Source organism: Haemaphysalis longicornis, unplaced genomic scaffold (assembly GCF_048455015.1).
Source record: "Haemaphysalis longicornis isolate Haplotype H1 unplaced genomic scaffold, Haemaphysalis longicornis Haplotype H1 scaffold_12, whole genome shotgun sequence".
Classification (NCBI taxonomy): domain Eukaryota; kingdom Metazoa; phylum Arthropoda; class Arachnida; order Ixodida; family Ixodidae; genus Haemaphysalis; species Haemaphysalis longicornis.
The window spans coordinates 41,229,406-41,242,764 of NW_027526225.1; the positions used below are offsets into that span (position 1 = coordinate 41,229,406).

At 48.5% G+C, this 13,359-nt stretch overlaps 1 protein-coding gene and 2 non-coding genes across 3 annotated transcripts in view; all 3 read left to right on the forward strand.

Annotated features, from left to right (window-relative positions):
• LOC144161569 (glucoside xylosyltransferase 2-like) overlaps nucleotides 1–13,359 on the forward strand; it is a 196,595-nt gene that overhangs the window by 171,640 nt on the left and 11,596 nt on the right. The window contains exon 5 of the mRNA XM_077692219.1: nucleotides 12,414–12,724. Within this exon, the coding sequence (XP_077548345.1) occupies nucleotides 12,414–12,724 (311 nt within the window). The remainder of the gene's footprint in view (nucleotides 1–12,413; nucleotides 12,725–13,359) is intronic.
• Nucleotides 1,292–1,363, forward strand: Trnag-ucc (transfer RNA glycine (anticodon UCC)). Its single transcript has one exon. It is a non-coding gene; the product is annotated as a tRNA-Gly (tRNA).
• On the forward strand, nucleotides 6,597–6,668 carry Trnag-ucc (transfer RNA glycine (anticodon UCC)). Its single transcript has one exon. It is a non-coding gene; the product is annotated as a tRNA-Gly (tRNA).

Consider the following 13,359-nt stretch of genomic DNA (forward strand, 5'->3'; position numbering starts at 1 on the left):
TTCCCCTATGCCTTCTTTGGCCTTGTAGACTGCCGGCATTTCTTTCTATATTTTCCTAACGAGCCCCTCATTTCCAAACCTTGTTATCGTGCGAAAGCTTAGCGAGGGCCTCGGTTCTGGCAGCCTTGATGCCAAGGTAGCATAAGAGGGTTCCCCGCCAGTTGAGCCGCTCATGACAGGCTGTAGACGTTTGAGTCACGCCCCGGGGGTTGAAAAGAAGGTCCCCTTCTCCCCGTGTAGTCTGGGTGGCGCTGGCTACCACCCTCGAGCGTCAGATACAGTTGTGGTAAATATAAATACCCCAGAAAGTGAAGCGGAACACAGTCGCCCAGATAGCCGAATTGGTAAGGCATTCGAGATCTAATCGAAAGGCGTGGGTTCGGTCCCCACTCTGGGCGCGTGTTTTTCTTTCTTTCTTTCTCACGTATTAATAAAAAAATAATAATAATGTAACGTCACTAACGGTAAAAAATTGCCTAACCATTCCCCTATGCCTTCTTTGGCCTTGTAGACTGCCGGCATTTCTTTCTGTATTTTCCTAACGAGCCCCTCATTTCCAAACCTTGTTATCGTGCGAAAGCTTAGCGAGGGCCTCGGTTCTGGCAGCCTTGATGCCAAGGTAGCATAAGAGGGTTCCCCGCCAGTTGAGCCGCTGATGACAGGCTGTAGACGTTTGAGTCACGCCCCGGGGGTTGAAAAGAAGGTCCCCTTCTCCCCGTGTAGTCTGGGTGGCGCTGGCTACCACCCTCGAGCGTCAGATACAGTTGTGGTAAATATAAATACCCCAGAAAGTGAAGCGGAACACAGTCGCCCAGATAGCCGAATTGGTAAGGCATTCGAGATCTAATCGAAAGGCGTGGGTTCGGTCCCCACTCTGGGCGCGTGTTTTTCTTTCTTTCTTTCTCACGTATTAATAAAAAAAAATAATAATGTAACGTCACTAACGGTAAAAAATTGCCTAACCATTCCCCTATGCCTTCTTTGGCCTTGTAGACTGCCGGCATTTCTTTCTGTATTTTCCTAACGAGCCCCTCATTTCCAAACCTTGTTATCGTGCGAAAGCTTAGCGAGGGCCTCGGTTCTGGCAGCCTTGATGCCAAGGTAGCATAAGAGGGTTCCCCGCCAGTTGAGCCGCTCATGACAGGCTGTAGACGTTTGAGTCACGCCCCGGGGGCTGAAAAGAAGGTCCCCTTCTCCCCGTGTAGTCTGGGTGGCGCTGGCTACCACCCTCGAGCGTCAGATACAGTTGTGGTAAATATAAATACCCCAGAAAGTGAAGCGGAACACAGTCGCCCAGATAGCCGAATTGGTAAGGCATTCGAGATCCAATCGAAAGGCGTGGGTTCGGTCCCCACTCTGGGCGCGTGTTTTTCTTTCTTTCTTTCTCACGTATTAATAAAAAAAAATAATAATGTAACGTCACTAACGGTAAAAAATTGCCTAACCATTCCCCTATGCCTTCTTTGGCCTTGTAGACTGCCGGCATTTCTTTCTGTATTTTCCTAACGAGCCCCTCATTTCCAAACCTTGTTATCGTGCGAAAGCTTAGCGAGGGCCTCGGTTCTGGCAGCCTTGATGCCAAGGTAGCATAAGAGGGTTCCCCGCCAGTTGAGCCGCTCATGACAGGCTGTAGACGTTTGAGTCACGCCCCGGGGGTTGAAAAGAAGGTCCCCTTCTCCCCGTGTAGTCTGGGTGGCGCTGGCTACCACCCTCGAGCGTCAGATACAGTTGTGGTAAATATAAATACCCCAGAAAGTGAAGCGGAACACAGTCGCCCAGATAGCCGAATTGGTAAGGCATTCGAGATCTAATCGAAAGGCGTGGGTTCGGTCCCCACTCTGGGCGCGTGTTTTTCTTTCTTTCTTTCTCACGTATTAATAAAAAAAAATAATAATGTAACGTCACTAACGGTAAAAAATTGCCTAACCATTCCCCTATGCCTTCTTTGGCCTTGTAGACTGCCGGCATTTCTTTCTGTATTTTCCTAACGAGCCCCTCATTTCCAAACCTTGTTATCGTGCGAAAGCTTAGCGAGGGCCTCGGTTCTGGCAGCCTTGATGCCAAGGTAGCATAAGAGGGTTCCCCGCCAGTTGAGCCGCTCATGACAGGCTGTAGACGTTTGAGTCACGCCCCGGGGGTTGAAAAGAAGGTCCCCTTCTCCCCGTGTAGTCTGGGTGGCGCTGGCTACCACCCTCGAGCGTCAGATACAGTTGTGGTAAATATAAATACCCCAGAAAGTGAAGCGGAACACAGTCGCCCAGATAGCCGAATTGGTAATGCATTCGAGATCTAATCGAAAGGCGTGGGTTCGGTCCCCACTCTGGGCGCGTGTTTTTCTTTCTTTCTTTCTCACGTATTAATAAAAAAAATAATAATGTAACGTCACTAACGGTAAAAAATTGCCTAACCATTCCCCTATGCCTTCTTTGGCCTTGTAGACTGCCGGCATTTCTTTCTGTATTTTCCTAACGAGCCCCTCATTTCCAAACCTTGTTATCGTGCGAAAGCTTAGCGAGGGCCTCGGTTCTGGCAGCCTTGATGCCAAGGTAGCATAAGAGGGTTCCCCGCCAGTTGAGCCGCTCATGACAGGCTGTAGACGTTTGAGTCACGCACCGGGGGTTGAAAAGAAGGTCCCCTTCTCCCCGTGTAGTCTCTGTGGCGCTGGCTACCACCCTCGAGCGTCAGATACAGTTGTGGTAAATATAAATACCCCAGAAAGTGAAGCGGAACACAGTCGCCCAGATAGCCGAATTGGTAAGGCATTCGAGATCTAATCGAAAGGCGTGGGTTCGGTCCCCACTCTGGGCGCGTGTTTTTCTTTCTTTCTTTCTCACGTATTAATAAAAAAAATAATAATGTAACGTCACTAACGGTAAAAAATTGCCTAACCATTCCCCTATGCCTTCTTTGGCCTTGTAGACTGCCGGCATTTCTTTCTGTATTTTCCTAACGAGCCCCTCATTTCCAAACCTTGTTATCGTGCGAAAGCTTAGCGAGGGCCTCGGTTCTGGCAGCCTTGATGCCAAGGTAGCATAAGAGGGTTCCCCGCCAGTTGAGCCGCTCATGACAGGCTGTAGACGTTTGAGTCACGCCCCGGGGGTTGAAAAGAAGGTCCCCTTCTCCCCGTGTAGTCTGGGTGGCGCTGGCTACCACCCTCGAGCGTCAGATACAGTTGTGGTAAATATAAATACCCCAGAAAGTGAAGCGGAACACAGTCGCCCAGATAGCCGAATTGGTAAGGCATTCGAGATCTAATTGAAAGGCGTGGGTTCGGTCCCCACTCTGGGCGCGTGTTTTTCTTTCTTTCTTTCTCACGTATTAATAAAAAAAAATAATAATGTAACGTCACTAACGGTAAAAAATTGCCTAACCATTCCCCTATGCCTTCTTTGGCCTTGTAGACTGCCGGCATTTCTTTCTGTATTTTCCTAACGAGCCCCTCATTTCCAAACCTTGTTATCGTGCGAAAGCTTAGCGAGGGCCTCGGTTCTGGCAGCCTTGATGCCAAGGTAGCATAAGAGGGTTCCCCGCCAGTTGAGCCGCTCATGACAGGCTGTAGACGTTTGAGTCACGCCCCGGGGGTTGAAAAGAAGGTCCCCTTCTCCCCGTGTAGTCTGGGTGGCGCTGGCTACCACCCTCGAGCGTCAGATACAGTTGTGGTAAATATAAATACCCCAGAAAGTGAAGCGGAACACAGTCGCCCAGATAGCCGAATTGGTAAGGCATTCGAGATCTAATTGAAAGGCGTGGGTTCGGTCCCCACTCTGGGCGCGTGTTTTTCTTTCTTTCTTTCTCACGTATTAATAAAAAAAAATAATAATGTAACGTCACTAACGGTAAAAAATTGCCTAACCATTCCCCTATGCCTTCTTTGGCCTTGTAGACTGCCGGCATTTCTTTCTGTATTTTCCTAACGAGCCCCTCATTTCCAAACCTTGTTATCGTGCGAAAGCTTAGCGAGGGCCTCGGTTCTGGCAGCCTTGATGCCAAGGTAGCATAAGAGGGTTCCCCGCCAGTTGAGCCGCTCATGACAGGCTGTAGACGTTTGAGTCACGCCCCGGGGGTTGAAAAGAAGGTCCCCTTCTCCCCGTGTAGTCTGGGTGGCGCTGGCTACCACCCTCGAGCGTCAGATACAGTTGTGGTAAATATAAATACCCCAGAAAGTGAAGCGGAACACAGTCGCCCAGATAGCCGAATTGGTAAGGCATTCGAGATCTAATCGAAAGGCGTGGGTTCGGTCCCCACTCTGGGCGCGTGTTTTTCTTTCTTTCTTTCTCACGTATTAATAAAAAAAAAATTAAAATAATGTAACGTCACTAACGGTAAAAAATTGCCTAACCATTCCCCTATGCCTTCTTTGGCCTTGTAGACTGCCGGCATTTCTTTCTGTATTTTCCTAACGAGCCCCTCATTTCCAAACCTTGTTATCGTGCGAAAGCTTAGCGAGGGCCTCGGTTCTGGCAGCCTTGATGCCAAGGTAGCATAAGAGGGTTCCCCGCCAGTTGAGCCGCTCATGACAGGCTGTAGACGTTTGAGTCACGCCCCGGGGGTTGAAAAGAAGGTCCCCTTCTCCCCGTGTAGTCTGGGTGGCGCTGGCTACCACCCTCGAGCGTCAGATACAGTTGTGGTAAATATAAATACCCCAGAAAGTGAAGCGGAACACAGTCGCCCAGATAGCCGAATTGGTAAGGCATTCGAGATCTAATCGAAAGGCGTGGGTTTGGTCCCCACTCTGGGCGCGTGTTTTTCTTTCTTTCTTTCTCACGTATTAATAAAAAAAAATAATAATGTAACGTCACTAACGGTAAAAAATTGCCTAACCATTCCCCTATGCCTTCTTTGGCCTTGTAGACTGCCGGCATTTCTTTCTGTATTTTCCTAACGAGCCCCTCATTTCCAAACCTTGTTATCGTGCGAAAGCTTAGCGAGGGCCTCGGTTCTGGCAGCCTTGATGCCAAGGTAGCATAAGAGGGTTCCCCGCCAGTTGAGCCGCTCATGACAGGCTGTAGACGTTTGAGTCACGCCCCGGGGGTTGAAAAGAAGGTCCCCTTCTCCCCGTGTAGTCTGGGTGGCGCTGGCTACCACCCTCGAGCGTCAGATACAGTTGTGGTAAATATAAATACCCCAGAAAGTGAAGCGGAACACAGTCGCCCAGATAGCCGAATTGGTAAGGCATTCGAGATCTAATCGAAAGGCGTGGGTTCGGTCCCCACTCTGGGCGCGTGTTTTTCTTTCTTTCTTTCTCACGTATTAATAAAAAAAAATAATAATGTAACGTCACTAACGGTAAAAAATTGCCTAACCATTCCCCTATGCCTTCTTTGGCCTTGTAGACTGCCGGCATTTCTTTCTATATTTTCCTAACGAGCCCCTCATTTCCAAACCTTGTTATCGTGCGAAAGCTTAGCGAGGGCCTCGGTTCTGGCAGCCTTGATGCCAAGGTAGCATAAGAGGGTTCCCCGCCAGTTGAGCCGCTCATGACAGGCTGTAGACGTTTGAGTCACGCCCCGGGGGTTGAAAAGAAGGTCCCCTTCTCCCCGTGTAGTCTGGGTGGCGCTGGCTACCACCCTCGAGCGTCAGATACAGTTGTGGTAAATATAAATACCCCAGAAAGTGAAGCGGAACACAGTCGCCCAGATAGCCGAATTGGTAAGGCATTCGAGATCTAATCGAAAGGCGTGGGTTCGGTCCCCACTCTGGGCGCGTGTTTTTCTTTCTTTCTTTCTCACGTATTAATAAAAAAATAATAATAATGTAACGTCACTAACGGTAAAAAATTGCCTAACCATTCCCCTATGCCTTCTTTGGCCTTGTAGACTGCCGGCATTTCTTTCTGTATTTTCCTAACGAGCCCCTCATTTCCAAACCTTGTTATCGTGCGAAAGCTTAGCGAGGGCCTCGGTTCTGGCAGCCTTGATGCCAAGGTAGCATAAGAGGGTTCCCCGCCAGTTGAGCCGCTGATGACAGGCTGTAGACGTTTGAGTCACGCCCCGGGGGTTGAAAAGAAGGTCCCCTTCTCCCCGTGTAGTCTGGGTGGCGCTGGCTACCACCCTCGAGCGTCAGATACAGTTGTGGTAAATATAAATACCCCAGAAAGTGAAGCGGAACACAGTCGCCCAGATAGCCGAATTGGTAAGGCATTCGAGATCTAATCGAAAGGCGTGGGTTCGGTCCCCACTCTGGGCGCGTGTTTTTCTTTCTTTCTTTCTCACGTATTAATAAAAAAAAATAATAATGTAACGTCACTAACGGTAAAAAATTGCCTAACCATTCCCCTATGCCTTCTTTGGCCTTGTAGACTGCCGGCATTTCTTTCTGTATTTTCCTAACGAGCCCCTCATTTCCAAACCTTGTTATCGTGCGAAAGCTTAGCGAGGGCCTCGGTTCTGGCAGCCTTGATGCCAAGGTAGCATAAGAGGGTTCCCCGCCAGTTGAGCCGCTCATGACAGGCTGTAGACGTTTGAGTCACGCCCCGGGGGCTGAAAAGAAGGTCCCCTTCTCCCCGTGTAGTCTGGGTGGCGCTGGCTACCACCCTCGAGCGTCAGATACAGTTGTGGTAAATATAAATACCCCAGAAAGTGAAGCGGAACACAGTCGCCCAGATAGCCGAATTGGTAAGGCATTCGAGATCCAATCGAAAGGCGTGGGTTCGGTCCCCACTCTGGGCGCGTGTTTTTCTTTCTTTCTTTCTCACGTATTAATAAAAAAAAATAATAATGTAACGTCACTAACGGTAAAAAATTGCCTAACCATTCCCCTATGCCTTCTTTGGCCTTGTAGACTGCCGGCATTTCTTTCTGTATTTTCCTAACGAGCCCCTCATTTCCAAACCTTGTTATCGTGCGAAAGCTTAGCGAGGGCCTCGGTTCTGGCAGCCTTGATGCCAAGGTAGCATAAGAGGGTTCCCCGCCAGTTGAGCCGCTCATGACAGGCTGTAGACGTTTGAGTCACGCCCCGGGGGTTGAAAAGAAGGTCCCCTTCTCCCCGTGTAGTCTGGGTGGCGCTGGCTACCACCCTCGAGCGTCAGATACAGTTGTGGTAAATATAAATACCCCAGAAAGTGAAGCGGAACACAGTCGCCCAGATAGCCGAATTGGTAAGGCATTCGAGATCTAATCGAAAGGCGTGGGTTCGGTCCCCACTCTGGGCGCGTGTTTTTCTTTCTTTCTTTCTCACGTATTAATAAAAAAAAATAATAATGTAACGTCACTAACGGTAAAAAATTGCCTAACCATTCCCCTATGCCTTCTTTGGCCTTGTAGACTGCCGGCATTTCTTTCTGTATTTTCCTAACGAGCCCCTCATTTCCAAACCTTGTTATCGTGCGAAAGCTTAGCGAGGGCCTCGGTTCTGGCAGCCTTGATGCCAAGGTAGCATAAGAGGGTTCCCCGCCAGTTGAGCCGCTCATGACAGGCTGTAGACGTTTGAGTCACGCCCCGGGGGTTGAAAAGAAGGTCCCCTTCTCCCCGTGTAGTCTGGGTGGCGCTGGCTACCACCCTCGAGCGTCAGATACAGTTGTGGTAAATATAAATACCCCAGAAAGTGAAGCGGAACACAGTCGCCCAGATAGCCGAATTGGTAATGCATTCGAGATCTAATCGAAAGGCGTGGGTTCGGTCCCCACTCTGGGCGCGTGTTTTTCTTTCTTTCTTTCTCACGTATTAATAAAAAAAATAATAATGTAACGTCACTAACGGTAAAAAATTGCCTAACCATTCCCCTATGCCTTCTTTGGCCTTGTAGACTGCCGGCATTTCTTTCTGTATTTTCCTAACGAGCCCCTCATTTCCAAACCTTGTTATCGTGCGAAAGCTTAGCGAGGGCCTCGGTTCTGGCAGCCTTGATGCCAAGGTAGCATAAGAGGGTTCCCCGCCAGTTGAGCCGCTCATGACAGGCTGTAGACGTTTGAGTCACGCCCCGGGGGTTGAAAAGAAGGTCCCCTTCTCCCCGTGTAGTCTGGGTGGCGCTGGCTACCACCCTCGAGCGTCAGATACAGTTGTGGTAAATATAAATACCCCAGAAAGTGAAGCGGAACACAGTCGCCCAGATAGCCGAATTGGTAAGGCATTCGAGATCTAATCGAAAGGCGTGGGTTCGGTCCCCACTCTGGGCGCGTGTTTTTCTTTCTTTCTTTCTCACGTATTAATAAAAAAAATAATAATGTAACGTCACTAACGGTAAAAAATTGCCTAACCATTCCCCTATGCCTTCTTTGGCCTTGTAGACTGCCGGCATTTCTTTCTGTATTTTCCTAACGAGCCCCTCATTTCCAAACCTTGTTATCGTGCGAAAGCTTAGCGAGGGCCTCGGTTCTGGCAGCCTTGATGCCAAGGTAGCATAAGAGGGTTCCCCGCCAGTTGAGCCGCTCATGACAGGCTGTAGACGTTTGAGTCACGCCCCGGGGGTTGAAAAGAAGGTCCCCTTCTCCCCGTGTAGTCTGGGTGGCGCTGGCTACCACCCTCGAGCGTCAGATACAGTTGTGGTAAATATAAATACCCCAGAAAGTGAAGCGGAACACAGTCGCCCAGATAGCCGAATTGGTAAGGCATTCGAGATCTAATTGAAAGGCGTGGGTTCGGTCCCCACTCTGGGCGCGTGTTTTTCTTTCTTTCTTTCTCACGTATTAATAAAAAAAAATAATAATGTAACGTCACTAACGGTAAAAAATTGCCTAACCATTCCCCTATGCCTTCTTTGGCCTTGTAGACTGCCGGCATTTCTTTCTGTATTTTCCTAACGAGCCCCTCATTTCCAAACCTTGTTATCGTGCGAAAGCTTAGCGAGGGCCTCGGTTCTGGCAGCCTTGATGCCAAGGTAGCATAAGAGGGTTCCCCGCCAGTTGAGCCGCTCATGACAGGCTGTAGACGTTTGAGTCACGCCCCGGGGGTTGAAAAGAAGGTCCCCTTCTCCCCGTGTAGTCTGGGTGGCGCTGGCTACCACCCTCGAGCGTCAGATACAGTTGTGGTAAATATAAATACCCCAGAAAGTGAAGCGGAACACAGTCGCCCAGATAGCCGAATTGGTAAGGCATTCGAGATCTAATCGAAAGGCGTGGGTTCGGTCCCCACTCTGGGCGCGTGTTTTTCTTTCTTTCTTTCTCACGTATTAATAAAAAAAAATTAAAATAATGTAACGTCACTAACGGTAAAAAATTGCCTAACCATTCCCCTATGCCTTCTTTGGCCTTGTAGACTGCCGGCATTTCTTTCTGTATTTTCCTAACGAGCCCCTCATTTCCAAACCTTGTTATCGTGCGAAAGCTTAGCGAGGGCCTCGGTTCTGGCAGCCTTGATGCCAAGGTAGCATAAGAGGGTTCCCCGCCAGTTGAGCCGCTCATGACAGGCTGTAGACGTTTGAGTCACGCCCCGGGGGTTGAAAAGAAGGTCCCCTTCTCCCCGTGTAGTCTGGGTGGCGCTGGCTACCACCCTCGAGCGTCAGATACAGTTGTGGTAAATATAAATACCCCAGAAAGTGAAGCGGAACACAGTCGCCCAGATAGCCGAATTGGTAAGGCATTCGAGATCTAATCGAAAGGCGTGGGTTCGGTCCCCACTCTGGGCGCGTGTTTTTCTTTCTTTCTTTCTCACGTATTAATAAAAAAAAATAATAATGTAACGTCACTAACGGTAAAAAATTGCCTAACCATTCCCCTATGCCTTCTTTGGCCTTGTAGACTGCCGGCATTTCTTTCGGTATTTTCCTAACGAGCCCCTCATTTCCAAACCTATATATATATATATATATATATATATATATATATATATACATACATATATTAGGTACTACGTACTGTCATGGACACATAGGTGGGCAATGCCACTACGTGCCGTGGCTTATGAAAGATGCCCAGGACGACAACGTCGCTGTGTATTTGCGCACGCTATCTTGTGGCCACCATTTATTTACTGTAATCGATCGTTCATCATTCTTCGCCATGGTTCGTGTCATCTGTCCTCCCGCCGCGTTATATTTTTGGTGGAGTCTGCGGGTCAGTCATTCTTATCCTGGTCTGTTCTTCGCGTGGTCTTGGCGTGGATGGGATGACCCAAGGCATGTAGGCCATGTCGGGCCGTCCCAGCCCAGACGCGGCCAAATCTCGAGCACGCCCCACACACCCCGTGCCTCAGACCATGAGATGCCGATCAAGGTCTGCTGACTCCAGGTGGGTCAAGATGAACAACAGATGTTTCCCCAGTCCTACAACCTTCGATGCTTTGTCACCTCTAAAATCCTCATTGCTGCGGGGCCAGGCAATCACCAAGCACATCATCGTCATGCATCGTGGCAAGTGATTCTGCATTGTATATTTCCATCGCATTGCCCATCCACATCCCAACCACTCCCCCCTCTGGCTCTATGGAGTCTTTGTGACCACGTTTCAATCTGAAAAGATTGTCGCCCTCTGCTGCCAGCAGATGTGCCAGCAGCGCACAATGATCCGTCTGCAGCATGAAAAGTCGCCCCATAAGTTCACATAAAATTTTTCACAGGCACAGACGTGTACTTAAGCTTCACGCTACTCGTTCCACGGCTGGTTCAAACGTCGCCGAGTCGCCTTCAAGAAGCAGCTTCTCTCACAACCATGGACAGGTAACTTCTGCGATGAATTGGTCGACCAAGTTTTCATCAGCTACAGTGCCGACTTTGCAGAATGATGCTAGCTCATGGAGCATGAGGGCGTAGTCGGCAATTGACTCACCGGGAAGTAATGGTGAAGTGATGTGCGAGGGACTCGACTGATGCGTCGTATGCGTTGGCTGCATCAGATGGCCGCTCCTACTGCACTGATACATACAGTGGACAAAGGAACGGTACCCTAGGCCAAACTCAAGCAACACCTGGTAAAACATAGCAAGCAGACTGAAATACACAGAATGACGAGTTACACATAATAAAACCACGCTTAGGGACCACACACTACCGACTCCCACTACAGATTCACCGAAGTTACCCTATCTGAATAACAGAAAGGCCACTCACATGCGACACACTCCCACATGCTCACTGCCTTTTCAAGACCCCTGTGCACAAGGTGTGAAGAACACCGATCTGTTATGCACATCCTAATAAAATGTAAGGCACTAGACAGAACACAGCGCAAACATTTTCCACAACTTTACAGACTACATATTCAACTCCATCCATCATTCTTTATATCTGATGATCCCATGATTTCATTTAGGTGTGTTTTTGGCTGTATGTCTGAAATTGGATTTTTGCAGCTCATTTTGTGTCCTGCGACATCCCAGAAGGTTGTTCCTAACTTCCCGTTGTACGTGTTCCCCATGCAGTGTGTGGTGCAATAAAGTAACCGAGGAATAATAATTGATGGTGATATGACACCAAATAAAAAATACGAATCGAAAATAATGTTTGGACCCGAAAATACAAAAACGCTCCGCCCTAGCCTACACACCGTGGCGGCATTCCAACTTCATTGGTAATCAAAGCCTCAGGAGGATGGTGCATCGTCTGCGGAACATGGAAAAACGGAATTCCCTTGAGGAAGCCTCTATTGTGTTTATCCCTTCAGAAGCGAGATAGAATTGGACGGGTGTGACATGAGAGGGATTTACATGGCAGGGGTGGCAGAAAACTAGACACTTTTGACGATATTTGGGGCAAAGTGAGCAGATATGCTGACAATTTTTTGCATTACACTTGATGGTGGGCGTTGACGTTATCCAGCTTCACATGCGTCACTGGAGAACTCATGGCGGGATTTTTGAACTGTCAAATATTTGGTCCATTTGTTTCACCTGCACCACGTGACCCAGTTCAGGCGGTGCAGCCTCAGTTTACCCTTCGTTTCAGTGGTGCAGCTCGCGGCACCTGAACCGCACCGTTCAATTCACCGGTGGTGCGGACAGGTGCAGGTGGTCTATTTCGTGGCTTTGCCTGCACTCCCTGCTGAGGATGCGCAGAAGGAGACGAAAAAAGTGGAGGTCTCGTTCCGCAGAATATTAAGGATGGCGGAACCCTCTTCGCATTGCTTTGAACTGATTCAAGAGGTGCAGGCTAAATTGAGGACCCATTGTCGCCGTGTTGTGCAACATCTCAAGTTTGCAAGGCACACTCGTGAAATCGGCAGAAAGTCCTAATCTCCCAACCATTTTTTTCCTTACACCCTGTTATAGGCAAATTCTTTCTCGTCAAAAGAGGTTTTAAATTGAGTGATTTTTATGCACTTTTAAAGGAATTCGAATGTGCTTGTTTCATCGATTGTTTCGTTATAGGTCATCTCATTATAGCAACGTTTAACTTTATGCATGTGTTTACAGAAATTGAGGTTATCGATATACATATCCTGTGTGCTCAAATATTTCTCCCAGGAAAGAATTAGCGGACTGCTTAATTTGAGAGGATCTTTAAAACAATTCTCTCTTCCCGTTCCTTGCCCTCTACCTTGATAGGACTCAATTCGGGCGTGATGCTGATGAACCTGACACGGATGCGGGCGTTTCACTGGGAGCGATGGATGAATCGTCTTCTGCGGAAATACAGAAAGGTCATTCGTTTCGGAGACCAGGATGTACTCAACATTCTGTTCAGCATCCACCCTGAGCGCGTGCTGGTGTTCCCATGCTCGTGGAATTACCGGTCTGATCACTGTGATACAGACACATGCTCGGACAGGGCACCTGCCCTGGTACATGGCAACCGGAATCTTTTCGCGAACCACAAGGAGCCAGCGTTCTGGGAGATCCACCAGGCAATGAAAATGGTGAGAAAGATTGATGTGGATATCCATGCCCCTAAGTTCTTTTTGTATGCGAGATCTCTTATTAGGCTACTGAGGAAACATTGGTGCACTTGCATTTGCGCACGCTTGTGTGCCGGCTATTCCAGCGAAGTTAGCTGCACAGTTTCGTTTTTCCAGAAAAAACCATGCCACACCAGTGTGGGAGGTTGCAGTTATTCAACCGGCAACAGCCTGCTGGTCTCGTGCTTGAGCGGCCAGAACTGATTGCTGCGAATACCCCTGTAATTGCAAGTTAGAGATGAAAGTGGATCATCAGGTATGATTCACAAAACAAAAGCTGGTTTTACACGGTTTCTTTATAAACAAGGGCTTTCTTGTTCACCTGACCCATAAGCATAGTGGTGAGGGACTTTTTTCTTAACCGAAATCATCGTTCATTGTCTTTTAATAATTGGAGTTTATTTTTGCCCAGAAACAACTTGACAACTTCTTCGCGCAGAGGTGCTTGAGAACCTTCACAGCACAGCAGGAAGTCAGCACAAGACACAGAAGACAAGATGCATAAATAACAACAGTGATTACTCACGGTTCTAGATAGAAACGTACAGCAAAATACTTCCTATATAAGCAAATTAGGTGCATAATAGAAAAGAAAC